This window comes from Pituophis catenifer, unplaced genomic scaffold, assembly GCF_029215685.1.
Source record: "Pituophis catenifer annectens isolate HBS135680 unplaced genomic scaffold, rPitCat1.0.hap2 SCAF_15, whole genome shotgun sequence".
Classification (NCBI taxonomy): domain Eukaryota; kingdom Metazoa; phylum Chordata; class Lepidosauria; order Squamata; family Colubridae; genus Pituophis; species Pituophis catenifer.
The window spans coordinates 11,862,244-11,878,775 of record NW_027256895.1 but is presented as its reverse complement, the minus strand read 5'-3'; the positions used below and the strand labels follow the sequence as shown (position 1 = coordinate 11,878,775).

Here is a 16,532-nt window from a genome sequence, read left to right as displayed (position 1 = left end):
GACTTTTTTAATATTTGGATTATCTGTATTTTATCTTGGCTGTTCACTGCCCTGAGTCCTTCGGGAGTAGGGCGGTATAGAAATTTGATTAATAATAATAATAATAATAATAATAATAATAATAATAATAATAATATTGTTTTGCGTTGTTTTGAGGGTAGGAGCTGAAACAGTTTATGTCCAGGATGCGAGGGGTCTGTAAATATTTCCACAGCCCTCTTTTTGACTCATGCAGCATACAGGTCCTCAACGGAAGGCAGGTTGGTAGCCATTGTTTTTTCTACAGTTCTAATTATCCTCTGAAGTCTGTGTCTGTCTTGCTGGGTTGCAGAACCAAACCAGACAATTATAGAGGTGCAAATGACAGACTCAATCATTCTTCTGTAGAACTGGATCAGCAGCTCCTTGGACAGTTTGAGCTTTCTGAGGTGGCGCAGAAAGAACAGTCTTTGTTGTGACAGTGTTTTTTGTTTGTTTGTTTGTTTTTTCTTTGTGAGATTAGAAATGGGAAACCACACCAGTTATGAAGAATTCATCCTCTTGGGCTTTCTGATTGGGCGAAAAGCAGAGATATTCTTGGCCACAATGCTGATGGTGGTGTATACGTCAACGATATTTGGTAACTCGGCTATTCTGTTCATTACCATTACCGACCGTTGTCTCCATACGCCAATGTATTTCTTCCTTGCCAACCTCTCTGTCCTAGACCTGTTTTTTTCAACTGTAACTGCTCCCAGTTTGTTGAGGAATCTCCTCTCTGGAATCCAGACCATCTCCTTTGCTAGCTGCATGGCCCAATCCTATTTCTACTTCTTCCTGGCAACAGTGGAATACTTCCTCTTGACATGTATGTCCTATGACCGCTTTGTGGCCATCTGTAACCCATTACATTACCCGGTGGTCATGAACGATCGTTTTTGCGTTCAAATGGTGATGGCTTGTTGGTTGGTTGGGTTTGCCTTTGTCCTCTATCCGACCGTCATGATCACCAGGTTCTCCTATTGCCGCTCCAATGTCATCAATCACTTCTTCTGTGACAGTGAGCCTCTACTGAAGTTATCTTGTACAGATACCAGCTCGATACAAATCGTCCTGTTTGTGTTATCCTCCATCGTCATTCTTTGTTCTTTGAACCTGACGCTGGTCTCTTATATTTACATTGTCTCTGCTATTTTGGTTATACCCACTGGCTCTGGGAGGAAGAAGGCCTTCAACACGTGTGTGTCTCACCTCACTTTGTTCTTGATGGCTTCAAGTGTCTCCATCTTACTGTACGTGATCCCATCTAAGCCGTCGACTTTGGGGTCTCGCAAAATCCCGGCGTTCCTCAGCAGCATAATTAACCCATTCCTGAGTCCTTTTGTGTACACTCTGAGGAACAATCTGGTGAAGACAATCCTGCTAAAGCTCATTGATCGGGCTCAAACCTTCACAGTTCAGAAGGTGGAGAAATTCTTCATAATTGTGGTCAGGTTTGTAGGGAAAGCCAGAATTTAAAACAGTGACATCCCACTCTTTTTTTCCCCTCAGACTGAATATGGAAGCCATGTTCCAGAACATTCCGAGAAACAAGCCTGGGAAGATTAAACAACCCCTCTATATTATATTCAACTTAATGCAAATGACATTAAAATATTCAAACAAGGTTAAAATGATGATTTTCCATTTATTTAATAGGCACCCCATTTTGCCATTTTAAGATTTATTCTTTCTTTCCATAGTGTCTTCATACTTTCTATGATTACAACATTACATATTATCTAGATTTTTTTTTAAAAAAAGAAAAGCACAATGAGAATATATTTGCTGAAAAAAAACCTCAGCATTGGCGACAGGAAGGGCATCCGGTCAATAAACCCTCAGCTCCATTCAGCTGTCCAGACTCCACCCTCCAAGGGATTATGGGGTCATTAAAAGAAGATGATTTTTCTTAAAAAAAAACCAACCCAAGTGAATACAGATAGTCCTTGACTTACAACAGTTCATTTAGTGACCGTTCGAAATTACAACACCACAGGAAAAAGTGACTTATGAACATTTTTTCACACTCGTGACCATTGTAGCATCCCCATAGTCACATGATCAAAATTCAGATGCTTGGCAACTGGTTCATATTTATGACGGTTGCAGAGTCCCCGGAGTCACATGAACCCCTTTTGCAACCTTCTGACAAGCAAAGTCAATGGGGAAGCCAGATTCACTTAACAACCTTGTTCCTAACTTAATGTCTGCAGTGATTCACTTAACAACAGTGGCAAGAAAGGTCGTACAATGGGGCAAAGCTCACTTAACAAATGTCTCACTTTACTCGTTGGGTCTCTGAAATATTATTGTGAGTCTCATGTATAGCATGGTGTGAGAAGCAGTCCTGCACTAAAGAACTGTGGTAAAAACAGAAGGCAGAGATTCTAGTCCTAAACCAAATAGTTTTTGGACATTATTGATTTAGCTCACTGACTTTTTCTAACAAAAGTTGGCTTATTCTGTGTTTAGGGGAAAAAAACAACAACATATTTCCAATTCCAAAACCCGACTTTCCCTCCTTCTAACAGTGAGATATCATGACATACTAGGCAATATTGGTAGACTTGGGATAACTGGACATCTCTTAAATATTTCTATTTATTTTGGTACAGTCCACTTCAGAAGATGAAAAGAGTTCTGTGGCTGCATTAAGTGAAGGCCTGCTGGGTCATACAGTGTGCCACCAGATGTGTTTGGTAAACTCACAATCGGGCCTCACAAGGGCGATTGTCTCCTTCTATTGTTCTCCACAACCTGTCAAGCCTGAATTTGATTGGGTTGTGGGATTGTTTATATCCTTGGGAATTCTGATGTGAATTCAGTTTGACACTGTTTGGAGCTGAAGGAGGATGGAGCCTTCAGTCAAAACATCATAGCTAACCGATGAGTCAGGTGCATTTCAACGGCTGGCCGACCAAAGGAGGAGAGAAGTCGCCAGGCAACTGGCTCTCATCTTGGTTGGGCCATGTGACTGGTTGTTTTGGAAAATGAAAAAAAAACTATTACTTATATTGGGGTGGAAAGCGCGGAAACTTTTAGTACTGGCTTTCCACCAGTAGCACCAAAACATTGATGTATCTAAATAAATTTGTTCTTTGAGGAAAAGCAATGCCTCAGAGTTCGATTTGTAATGGGTGCATTACTTGGAGCCTGACACAATCAGTATTTTGGGTGTTCCACCTTTGATTACAATTGGAAATGTCAGTCACTGATCATCCTGTGTCTGTGTGTGTCTGTGTGTCTGTATGTCTGTTGTGTGTACATTGGTGATAATTATATCTGACAGCAGCACCTACCATAGTTTAAAAATGTGCTGTGGGAAGTTAAAGCTGAAAATCTACTTATCTTTTTGTTGATGTAAAGCCATCCCTCATCTAAAAGTAACTCTGGACAGTTCACAAAACCTAAATAAAAATAATAATAAATATATACTCTATGTGTTTATAATTTATAATAATTTTAAAATTGCTACAAAAAAGACACACACCAAAAGAGAGGATGATGTTAATCACAGGAAAGAAGCCAATGCAAAGTCTTTCCAATCCTCGGGGACCGATGTCTGGTAACATTATCATGGATTGATAAACATGGGGACTGTTGAGACGGATGGAGCAAAGGATTCCATAAGATGGATGCCAGGACAAAGAAGATCTGCCTCCTGGGATTTGCCAAATGTAATTTCCCGGCAAATGGGAGCCACAACACACCTTCTCTGCTGTTGATATAGGCTAGTTTCATTAGGGGGTCCATTGTCACACAAGAAATGATTCATGACATTAGGATCACAAAATGGCATTAGAAATAAAGGATGGAAGTAGAATTAGCGATATCCCCCCCAGCCCAGCAACAAATGATCAACAACGAGCAGATTCGGGTATTCATGATGGTTGGGTAGTGAAGAGGATTACAGTTGTCTATGTATCGATCAACAGACATTATGGACACTAGGAGGAACTCGGTGGTGCCAAAGGCGAAATTAAGAAATAATTGTATGAAGCAACCAGCTACAGAGACGCTCTTACTCCCAGTGGCTATGTTGACCAGTGCTTTGGGAATTACTGAGGTTGGCAATCCGATGTCTGCCCACGCCACATGTCGTAGGAAGAAATACATTCAGGTGTAGAGTTGGGCATTCAGTAGTGTGATAATAATAATCCACTCCACTCCACTCCATTCATTAAACTAGAAATAGAAAGTGGCATTGCATCCAGTCATTGTGTGGTTTATATATGGCATGTAGTAGGTATTCATGGTTTATGAATAGTATAATGTGCAACTTTCACCAATTAATTGAAGAACAATAAAGGCATTTGCAGTAAGGTTCACTAAGTTATCTTGTATATTCCCATGTAAATATCGGAACCACATATAATTTATTTGTACCCTATGACTATCATTAAGTGTTGTACCTTATGATTCCTGATGAACATATCTTTTCTTTTATGTACACTGAGAGCATATGCACCAAAGACAAATTCCTTGTGTGTCCAATCACACTTGGCCAATAAAAAATTCTATTCTATTCTATTCTATTCTATTCTATTCTATTCTATTCTATTCTATTCTATTCTATTCTATTCTACTCTACTCTACTCTACTCTACTCTACTCTACTCTACTCTACTCTACTCTACTCTATTCTATTTCTATTTGCTTCCAAACCAGTTCCAAGCATTACAAATCAGAAATTATCTGACTTAATCTTCTTCTTTTGAACTCAGAAATCCATTTCTTAGTTTTACAAAGTAATATTTCAGCTCACTACTCTTGAGAATTACAAGCATTACAAAATGCAAAGACAGCCACTCCTTGCAAACTACACTTAAAGATATTCACCATTTTTTCAAGATCCTTCTGGTATTCATCATCTGAATCATGCTGACAAAATCAATCTTCTAGATTATCAAGGTATGTTTTAATATGGTTACAAACCAGAAGCAAAGCAAAAATATCCAACTTGTATTCACTAATATGTTTTTGGTTAAACGTAGTATTCTCACCGCTTGAAATCGTATCAGTCATTGTAGCATCTGCATAATTTTCGTAACCCCTATGCCATTTTGTTATCTAGTAACAGACATTTTCTAGATTGTTAAACTATGTCGATTTTGCTTACAAATCAGAGGCAAAGCAAACACATCTCTTAAAATATTACCTCTTAATTCAATTATTCTGGGAGTGCTATGTTTCCTGGGATTTGATTGCTTATATCATATGTTGAATTCATGCTGGTGGGCTTCTCATGTGAGTTTCAGTTTAGGAAAACACAGGACAAGCATTTTCTCGGGATGAGAGAGCAGCAAACAAAAGGCTGCAATCTCTTTTATTAGTTATCCAGATACAGCGTCATCAGAAGGCGTTATTATGGCTACACATCTCATATTACATACGAGAGATAGGAAAGCAATGGTGAAGATGTAAAGCGAAACCTTGGTACCAGATACTACCAGGCGAGAGGCCCATCTTCCTTATCTGATTCTCAGGAATGTGTTTACAAAGAGATAGGAGATGTGTCTGCTTTGCTTATCAGAAAAGTTTATACAAAGAGACATCTTTGCTTTTACAGGCACAGCCTATGTTATAAACAAAGAGAGAATGAATAGGGCCCTTCAGAGAGTATCCATATGAACCCGCTTTTCTTAGTCATATTATTTCAATGCTAAGCTCCATACAAGTGTCCAACCAGTTAAACTGGTCTATACATGTACTATGGCCACTGCATTCCCACATTTCCTCTGTTTTTGTTTTTTGCAACAGGGTTCAGCTGTGTTGTTATTATGATGTTCTCTTTATGCCTGGGAAACATGTCTATCATCATAGTAAACAAAGCAGTAATACATTGAATACTACAACATACAGAAATAAGCAAAGCAATAATCATGAGTACAGTAGAGAATATGTTCTTCATCCATCTGGTTTCTGCAAATGTTTTTAGCTCACCCATCCTTTTATTATGGTGAACAAAGTTAGTGGAAAAGTGGCCAGGAGATGTCAAGCGAGGTAGGCCATCAAGTTTCTGAGGTGTATTCCAGTTATACATTTCCACAAATCGCTCACACAAATTGTAAATCCATCCGAATCCAGACACCCAAGAAAACCACATGTCAGGAGTTTGTAACCTCTGAGTTATCTTGGAAGCCCTATCTTGCAAGTCCCGAGCACCTCCTCTGACCACACCTGATTTGTTCCTCCAGTTCCAGAAGGGCTTTGGTTTCACTTTTCAGGACGTCCTTCCTATTGGAGGGAATAAAACCTTTGCACATTTGCAGAAGGGAGGGGAGACATTGGATACAGCAACAAAGCAAAACAAGCAGTACAATTATAGATACAATATTTGGCATAATTAATTTCAACCAAGAACCATCCGGGAGCCATGACCAAAGAGCAGTCCAGGTGTCAATGGCGCCAGATCCATTGGATGATAAGGGATTGTTTTTTGATCAAGTTTTCCATATGTTCTATGGTGTGAGTGATGTTATACTGATAATCAGATACATAGGTACAACAACATGAATGTATAAGGGCACAATTGCCTCCTTTAGCTAAGGCATATCGGTTTTGTAGGACTACCTCTCTGATTTCAGCCAGTTCTTTATTCATCAGCTTCAGCACCTTGATAGTCTCATTGAACATATATACTGTCCAGTTATTTAATAAATGAAGATCCCAATAGTTCATTGCCACCCAAGATTGGGCAAGATGCCTCTGGATATCTAAGTTTTTAATGAGCCACCCAGTGTCAGTGATGGGTGTGGTTTAGGAAATAGGAGTAGTGGAGTTTGTCCGATTAGCAACTATTTGAATGTCTTTTACTGTCCCATCATGATTGAATGTAGAGGCTGCTGACATGAAGGATCATGAGATGTAGGGGCAATAGATGCAAGATCGTGACTTAATTCCAGAATCCATGATATATAGTCTCTTTTATGTAATTGTTACAGAGGCCCATTGTTCTTATTCACTCCCCCCTCAGCTGGAAATGTCAATATGGGAACCTTAGGTGGTGGAGTAGATTTAGGTAGAAAGTAAGGACCTTGTGCATAGACAATGCGTTTGTGGCAGGAGCGTTCTTACATGGTCACTTGAGAGTCCCAAAGCTAACAATGTCCAAGGCCATAAACAAATCATAGTCACTTATACGTGTGAAACAAAATTACTAGCAAAATTAGAAAAACAATTCTACTAACATTAGTATGTGTAAGAAAGTGTTAAAATGTATATGTACAATGTGAAGGTAGTTTTTCTCCTGATGAAATCTTCCGCTGTGCGCAGGGGACCAACTTCCGGTGTAGTTCTGCAAAGCTGATGGTCACCACCTTGCGTTAAGAGTCTGTTGCCGGGAGGACTCAGCAAGATGTTTTTTCTCTTAAATGTCAGCACCAGGGGTTTCTCCTTCTTTTTGTTGTAAATGAAATGGTCTTACGTGTCTTTTGGGGATCCAAATGATGCGATCATTGTCCTGGACAGCAGCATATCCATGGCCCCAGGTAATAAGGTCAGCGGGCCCTCTCCATGCAGGATCAGGTAATTGGTGGAAATAGACCTTCGGTTTTAGGGTAGCTAATGGATAAGCAGAAAAATGACGGGTCGCAGCCGATGTGGGAGGCTGTCCAGTCAGGTTAAGGAAGTTCAAAGTATATAAACAAAGATTGAGTTTGTTTTGCATGGCTGGGAGGCCGAGGCATTTTTCCTCTTTCAATTTTATAAGCCAAATTTATGTGTGATGGACCACTTGTTACAAAAGTCTGCAAAGGCAGTACTGGTGTAGCAGATCCATTGTCAGTTTTAAGTTCAATTGGGCGTCCCATCGATGCAGAAATCCGAATACAATGATTTATTACATGTTTGGTTGCTTCTCCCCTTTTTTGGGAATGCCAATAATAAGTCCTGAATAAATATCCATGGAAACATGCAAATATTTCCATGGGGCAAAGGATGGGTACTGAGTTACATCCATTTGCCAAATTTCACAAGCTTTTAGTCCTCTAGGGTTACACCCATAGGGATAGAATGAGCTTGTTGACTATAGGTAGGACATTGTTGTATGATGGCAGTTGCTTCAGCTGCCGTGAGATCAAATTGTTTCGCTAATGCTTTTTATGTTGATGAAAATAGGCTTGACTGTCCCATGGTGTGATGGAAGATATAACCATGAGCGCAGTTGCAGCTTTGTCATTTCCCTCTTCTAATCTCTGTCTCTGCTACCCACAATATCTATAACCTTCCAATAAACAAATCTCCTTATAACACTAAACATTCAAGTCCTTTCTCCCACTGCCATTCTGACTTCCAAGCCAGCCCGTCTGTGCAAACCAACTTTCTCTTAAACTATTCAACTCCTTCTCTGCACCAATATCTAATCGTCCTTCTAAATCTCCTAGTAAACAAGTATACTTCCAAAAGTCAACTTTCTGCTTTCCTTCACTAACTCTCTCTTACATTCTCTGTAACACTGGGTTCTTTGCATACCAGTCTTTATTCAAAATAGCACAATTATCTATTCACAGCCTACAATATCCAGTCAATCCTAAAAATTTCCTCAACTCTTCAGGTGTTATTTTCTTTCATTAATTAAATGTCCTAAGTATTTTATCTCTCTGTCTACATATTGTAATTTCTAACTCATCTCTGTGATAATTCCTAAAAATGGCAGCAGTTTTTGCTGCTGACAAAGAAACAAACAAATAAACAAACAAACAACAGACAAACAAAGAACAAACATGCCATCTGTTAAGTATGCAAAATGCACGTAGACATAAAAACATTAAGGAGCATTTTGAGTCAATACTCTGAAATAGAATTGGGTATGAAAGTATTTAAAATGTCAAAAATGTTCAGAAGGAAAAAAATCAAAATTGCATTCTGAGCCATTCAGTGCTCTGCAAAGGCAGGTATCAGATATCACCCTTTCACTCCCGCCTTTCTCTGGCTCGTTCTCTGAGAGAAAAAAAAATGGTTAAAAGTACAAAGTAGCCCCCCCCCCTCTTTCGTGCCTCTCATCTCCCAGGGAAAAAAGGGAGGGGGTGAGGGAAAGGAAAAAATTTTTTAAAACAGACCAAGCCTCCCTTCTCCTTGGAAGGCAGAGAAAGGGAAAAAATGCTTATACATAAAATTACATTTCATGCAATCCAATACACACCCATTCACATCTGTACTGCAATCAGACCTTTTGTATAATACATCCTTCATGCGAATCAGTCATTCAAATTATTTCAATGAACTAGTTTATTCCCAAAACAGTGAAAAAATTCAGGCAACAGTCATAATCACAAAAAGTGATATGGGCCCATAACCATTGCCCGGTTTTCCACAGTTTCAAGTTCAAACCCAGTCTATTTTTGCTGGCCAGCCAAGCATATCAATTCCACACACTATCATTATAGATGCACATCAACAAAATATTTTTAACAGAAATCACTTCAAGTTGATTAGTTCAAATTATCTGAGTCTTCCCATTTAGACAGGCTCTAATTTTATTTCCTGCTAAACCCCGGGTGGGAAGAACAATAAACAATTTATTTATTTATTTTTTCAGCCTGAGAAACATACTGAGAGTCAGAGATCAAATTAAAAGCTTGTTGAGAAAAAGTGTGAAAGCTAAGATAATCGCAGACAATTAGTGTAAGATTCTTTCCAGATGTCCTTGTAAGCAGTGGCTCCTCTGGAGAAAGTCATTAAGCAAGTAAACCTAGGATCTTTAGGCAAATGATATGAAATACAGCTTACATAGTCAGTTAGAGCACACTGAAAAGATGAATCATTCCGAAGACAAAAGTAAAAGTCAGATTTTGAGATAGAAAGAATAATATTTATTAGATCAGTTCCATTTCTTCGACAGTCTGGATTACGTCCCAAGGTTATAATTTCAGCAATAGCTTAAATAAAGGGTAAAACATTTTTAGATGGTAATGAGACAAATAAAGCAATGTACCTTTTGCTGTTCTAAAACAGAATTAAATCTCCTGGCTTTTTTCTTTTAGTCAATAACTCAAATAATGGACTAAGTAAATGCATAGGTAAAGAGAAATATGAGCAGTCCCAATTAATAGTACCCATTAATTGTTGCAAATTTAACTTTGGGTAACTTTAAAAGCCGGAGCAGAAAGAGATTGCACATAGTTTATGCCCTATACAGATAAGAAGCGTACAGCTGTATTTTTTCTGGGGCAATGTGCAATTCATTTACACATAAATCATTTTGTATTTTCAAAAAGCCAATTAGGTTGTATTTTTTGTGCTCCAATTAAAATGTCATCTATATGATGATCCTGACACACTTTAATCATATCTGCCAAATTAAGATTTTTTCTCAGCCCAACAATAGCTTTTAAGTGGTGTTGTTTTTTAGCTTTCTTTCTTTATGTTAGAGAAGGCTTGTTGACACTTGCCAGAAACAAGCATTTTTCTGAAGGCTTGTTAAGCACATTCAGAAGAAGCTTGCAAAATTGCAGCCGGCAGACACACTGAAAGCATTTCAGCAATTTATTCTATCCATCCCCCTTTTTTTGTCTAACTGTTTCTTTAAATTCTGCTTAGTGGGGGTGTAACTGACTCCTTCAGAATGAGCTGATGTTTAATTTCATGCCGTGCGTCTGCGTGGGTGATTTAACGTGAGAGCAATCTCTCAATAAAGTCTGAAAAGGAACTATTAACAGTGTCCTGAAGGCTTTTATTTATTTATTTATTTTTTGTATCATTAAACACTCTATAACTAATCTCCAGAGTGCAAAAAAATTTTCAGGGCTGGGGAGGTTTGTGGAGGCATGTTCCCATCTGCTTCCACAGATTCACTTTTAAAGAGCCCTTTTATTGCCAAAAGTTTTTTAGAAGGTAAATCAAATTCTTTTCATGGGCAGGACTTTCCCGTTATCTTTTTAAAAACAATAATATTAGTCTTGGATATCTCACCAAGCTCCTCAGATACTGCGTCTGCTGCTTGGAAAGACCTCCCCCCCCATACTCACGAAAGATTGTTGCCGTGTTTCAGGCTAAATCGTGGTGCACAGCCTCTTCCAGGCGGTGAGAACAGGGGTTCCAAGAGACGTATAGCCTCAAGGGCTATCATGTCGGGGTACCTGGCAATTCTGCCTCCATACTCACGATTTATGGGGGGGTGCTTCGTCCGCAGACGACCGGCCCTGGTTTGCAGAGGCTTCTTCCAGCCGAATGAGTATGAAATTACCAAGAGACATATAGCACCAAGCAGGGTAATCACGTCGGGATCACCAGATGTTGAATTCATGCTGGTGGGCTTCTCATGTGAGTTTCAGTTTAGGAAAACACAGGACAAGCATTTTCTCGGGATGAGAGAGCAGCAAACAAAAGGCTGCAATCTCTTTTATTAGTTATCCAGATACAGCGTCATCAGAAGGCGTTATTATGGCTACACATCTCATATTACATACGAGAGATAGGAAAGCAATGGTGAAGATGTAAAGCGAAACCTTGGTACCAGATACTACCAGGCGAGAGGCCCATCTTCCTTATCTGATTCTCAGGAATGTGTTTACAAAGAGATAGGAGATGTGTCTGCTTTGCTTATCAGAAAAGTTTATACAAAGAGACATCTTTGCTTTTACAGGCACAGCCTATGTTATAAACAAAGAGAGAATGAATAGGGCCCTTCAGAGAGTATCCATATGAACCCGCTTTTCTTAGTCATATTATTTCAATGCTAAGCTCCATACAAGTGTCCAACCAGTTAAACTGGTCTATACATGTACTATGGCCACTGCATTCCCACAATCATACTTTAATAAAACCCATCAAAATCCTATCCCACCCAAGGCATTTTGCAATTATTTCCAAGAGATGTGCAAATCTGTCTCCACTTCAGCTGAAGATTGATTTGATTATCTGTTCAATTCAGATCAAATAATACAAATTGGGGACTTCTTAAACAGCAAAAAAAAAAGTATTATACTAAGTCATTAATACTAATGTAAAATAGTTTTAAACTAATATTAACTTTAGTATTTAATTGAGAGCTATGTTTACTGTGATTTAAATGCTTATCACCAGTAGTGAAATCCAAATTATTTTACTACCAGTTCTGTGGGTGTGGCTTGATGGGCGTGGTGTGTCTTGGTGGGCATGGCTTGGTGGGCATGGCAGGGGAAGGAAACTGCAAAATCTCCATTCCCACCCCACTCTGGGGCCAGCCAGAGGTGGTATTTGCCAGTTTATTTTATTTTTTATTTTATTTATTTTTATTTGATTTATATGCCGCCCTTCTCCGGAGACTCAGGGCGGTTTACAATGCGTTAAGCAATAGCCTTCATACTTTTGTATATTTATACAAAGTCAGCTTATTGCCCCCACAAACTGGGTCCTCATTTAACCTACCTTAGAAAGGATGGAAGGCTGAGTCAACCTTGAGCCTGGTAAGATTCGAACCTGCAGAAATTGCAGGCAGCTGTGTTAATAACAGGGTGCATTAAACCACTGTACTACCAAGGCTCCTGTAGTTCTCTGAACTACTCAAAATTTCCGCTACCGGTTCTCCAGAACCTGTCAGAACCTGCTGGATTTCACCCCTGCTTATCACACACCTGAATGGAACCCATCAAAATCCTATCCCACCCAAGGCATTTTGCAATTATTTCCAAGGGATGTGCAAATCTGTCTCCATTTCAGTTGAAGATTGATTTGATTATCCGTTCAATTCGGATCGAATAATACAAATCGGTTCTCCCTCAATCAATTTCGAGTAGAAAAGTACAAGCACACAATTTTTGCAAAACCCATTGAAAATGGTGGAAATCAAATGGACTTGGCTCTCATGCCACTAGCCGGTATTAATAAAAGTGAATCTCCCAGTGGGACAATGAATTCAGGCAGAAGATATCTGAGGGAGAATTGCAGAGCATCACAGAACATGATCAGACTTGAAAGACAATGTCCATTTCTGCTCTGGAGTCATATTTCTTTTATCTAACTGTAGTTAGATGCAGCTAGAATTGAAAAAGGTCATAATCTTTTGGGTTGGTTGGTAGTCATCAAGAAAGAACACCTCATTAGAACTTTGTTTTTTTCATTTTATTTATTAAACCTATTTGCTTCCCACCTCATATTGAGGTGACTGTGGGCAGCTTACAACCATTAATTTCTATATTCTCTCACGTTTCATGCCTTTGCTACGCATTTTCTGTTATATAGCCTGGTGCGTTCTTACAGGGAGGGCCTCCTTGGGGGTCCCGTCAGCCAGACAGTGTCGGCTGGCGACTCCCAGGGAGCGGACCTTCTCTGTGTGCATGCCTACTCTGTGGAATCAGCTGCCCCTGGAGCTCTGGATGGCCCTGACCTTCACTCTTTCCGCCGTGACCTCAAAACATGGCTATTTGGCTTGGCCGGATTGGACTGAAGGGGTTTTTTAAAGGGATTTTATTGGCTTTTATATTTGAATATTGAATTTTATGTGTTTTTATCATTGTGAGCCACCCTGAGTCCTTTGGGAGAGAGGGCAGCATACAAGTTTAATAAAATAAATAAATAAATAAATAAATAAATAAATAAATAAATAAATAAATAAATATTCAGGATCATTGCCTGATATATTCCATAATCACAGAACTCCATTCCACACTTCTGTTTTTTTTTAGTTGGAATAAAACCTCAAGTTGTATAGCCACATTCAAAAATATTCACTCCATATGTGAACCAAAAACAAATCTCTCATTGTATAGTATTACATATGATTCACATTCGTCTACCGAAGGGGTGAAATCCAGCAGGTTCTGGAGAACTGGTAGCGGAAACTTTGAGCAGTTCAGAGAACCAATAGCGGAAATTTTGAGTAGTTCGGAGAACCAGCAAATACCACCTCTGGCTGGCCCCAGAGTGGGTTGGGAATGGGGATTTTGCAATATCCTTCCCCCAGGAGTGGGGAGGGAATGGGGATTTTGCAGTATCCTTCCCCTGCCACGCCCACCAAGCCATGCCCACAGAACCGATAGTAAAAACATTTGGATTTCACCACTGGTCTACTGCATAAATGATCTACTAATAAAACATAGTTAGACACAAGAAACAATTAGCAGAGGGTAGCTGTAAGTTCTTACCAGAAGATTATAAGAGCTTTGAGCATTAGGTCAGGGGTATCAAACTCATGTAGTCATGGCAGCATCACATGATGTATAGGGATTTTTTTCTTCTTTACTCAACTGGGTATTAGTGTGGCCAGCGCATGACACATTTGGCCCATGGTCCGGGAGTTTGACAACCCTGCATTAGGTGAACCTCTCATGCCTCCTAGGTCAGATAATGTGCAACCAGATGTGTTTTGTAAATTGACAACAAGAAGAGGTGGACAATTGTCTTTTCCCATTATTCTTCACTAGCAACCAGTTTTTCAGGGATTCTGCCTTTGATGTCCATCAGATGTTTCCATCCCTGATTACCCCATTCTCTATACCAGGGGTCAGCAACCTGCAGCTCTGGAGCCACATGTGGCTCTTTCACCCGTCTGCTGTGCCTCCCTGTCACTCAAAATATATGTCACAACCACCGGCAACACGATTTATTGAGCTTTTCAACACCCGGTAGGCCAACCATAGATAAATCCAAGAAAAGAAAAGTTTCAGAAGAAAACAGAACGTTTAATTCAACTATATATTCTAGTTTTGTGGCCGCTCAAGAAATAGTCAGGCACGGGAAGGGTTTTGTGACTCCCAGTGTTTTCCTTTTTGTGGGAAATGGGTCCAAATGGCTCTTTGAGTGTTTAAGGTCGCAGACCCCTGCTCTATGCATTCTCAAGTCCCCTTGTAAGAGCATCTCAGTGAGTGATTGTTACATCTGAAGGCAGCACATACTATAGCTTAACAATGCATTCTAAGACATGAAATCTGAACATCTACTTAGAGCCAAATCAGTAGCCAATCATCTCAATTTTTTGCAAAACCAATCCTTTGTCTCAGTTCAGCCTTCAAAGCATCTTGCACTTGTCTGTTCCTCAAACAATATATAATTGGGATGAGAAGAGGCGCCATAACAGTGTTCAAAAGAGCCACCATTTTGTTGTAGTCTAATCCGCTAGTTCCTTTCAGCTTGATATACGTGAAAATGCAACCGCTGTAAGCGATGGTAACCACGGTCAAGTGAGAAGCACAAGTGGAGAAGGTTTTCTTCCTCCCTGTAGTAGATGGGATGCGCAGAATGGTGGAAATGATTTTGACGTAAGACACAATGTTGAGACTTAAGGTGCCAAATAGAAAGAATAGGGCAACTACAAAATCAATCATTTCTAGGAAGCTGGTATCAGCACATACCAGTTTTATTAGGGGTCCATTGTCACAAAAGAAATGATTCATGACGTTAGGACCACAAAATGGCATTAGAAATAAAGGAATGCATACAACTAGAATTACTGATATCCCCCCTAGCAAGCAACAAAATACCAGTAATGAGCAAACTCGGTTATTCATGATGGTTGGGTAGTGAAGAGGGTTACAGATGGCTATGTACCGATCAAGAGACATTGCGGCCAGTAGAAAGAATTCAGTGGCACCAAGGACCAAATAAAGAAATATCTGTATGAAGCAACCAGCTAAAGAGATGCTCTTACTCCCAGTAGCTATGTTGACCAGTGCTTTGGGAATTACAGTACTCATATACCCAATATCTCCCCATGCCAAATATCGGAGGAAGAAATACATTGGGCTACAGAGTTGAACATTCACCTGTGTGATAATAATAATCAGCGTGTTTCCTATTAAAGTCAAAAGATAAATTCCAAACAGGAGGAGAAAAAGGCTAACTTCAAGGGCAAAGTTGTCAGTCAGCCCCAACAATATGAATTCCCTTACTGTGGTCCAATTTGTCATCAGTCCATTCCTAAAAACAGTGTCAAAGGATTCACTTCCAATCTCCCTTCCTCTTTTAATCGCTTGTTTCAAATGAGCGTCGTTTTTTCAGTTTCCATTCTCTGCATCAAAATCAAAGAGTAGTTAAAACCTGATGGTGTGAATCGAAGCAAGATTCTTCTGATATGTTATTCTAAATAGGGTCATTCTTTCAGTGTGGTTAATCCAAGTGGGATCCCTCCATGTGTCAACCTGTCAAAAACAGTTCATCCTTGTGGACATGTAAGTATCTGTTTCTGGATGATGATTTTTTGGGGGTTATGTCACCTTTGCTCAGTGTTCTCCAGACTGTTCTTCTCAGATGGATCCTAATTCTATTTCAATATTTTTACCTAAAAGAAATGCGAACAGATTCAATGTGAACAGATTCAATATGAACAGACAAAGATGATAGTGGGAGAAGGGGTACTGAAGGCTAAAACATATGAAGAACAGTTGCAGGAATCGGGTATATCTAGTATAATGAAAAGAAGGACTAGGGGTGACATGATAGCAGTATTCCAGTATTTGAGGGCCTTGTAGTCCAACCCCTGTCAAGCAGGAGAGCCTATACCGTTTGAGAGAAATGGTTGTCTAGTCCCTTCTTCAAAGCCTCCAGTGTTGGAGCAACCACAACTTCTGAAGGCAAGCTGTTCCATTGCTTTATTGT

The 16,532-nt window shown here is 39.6% G+C and overlaps 2 protein-coding genes across 2 annotated transcripts; one reads left to right on the top strand and one right to left on the bottom strand.

Annotated features, from left to right (window-relative positions):
- The first annotated feature begins 504 nt into the window (after positions 1 to 504).
- LOC139324764 (olfactory receptor 6J1-like) lies at positions 505 to 1,497 on the top strand. The gene has a single exon (XM_070954509.1). The coding sequence runs from the start codon at positions 505 to 507 to the stop codon at positions 1,495 to 1,497; it is 993 nt and encodes a 330-aa protein (XP_070810610.1).
- A 13,408-nt stretch (positions 1,498 to 14,905) lies between these two features.
- LOC139324681 (olfactory receptor 6E1-like) lies at positions 14,906 to 15,844 on the bottom strand. Its single transcript, XM_070954413.1, has one exon. It carries the CDS (start codon positions 15,842 to 15,844, stop codon positions 14,906 to 14,908), a length of 939 nt encoding a protein of 312 aa, XP_070810514.1.
- Between the last annotated feature and the right edge of the window lie 688 nt (positions 15,845 to 16,532).

Coding starts and splice junctions, on each gene's coding strand:
- LOC139324764 (XM_070954509.1), top strand. CDS start 505: ATGGGAAACCACACCAGTTATGAAGAATTCATCCTCTTGGGCTTTCTG.
- LOC139324681 (XM_070954413.1), bottom strand. CDS start 15,844: ATGACAAATTGGACCACAGTAAGGGAATTCATATTGTTGGGGCTGACT.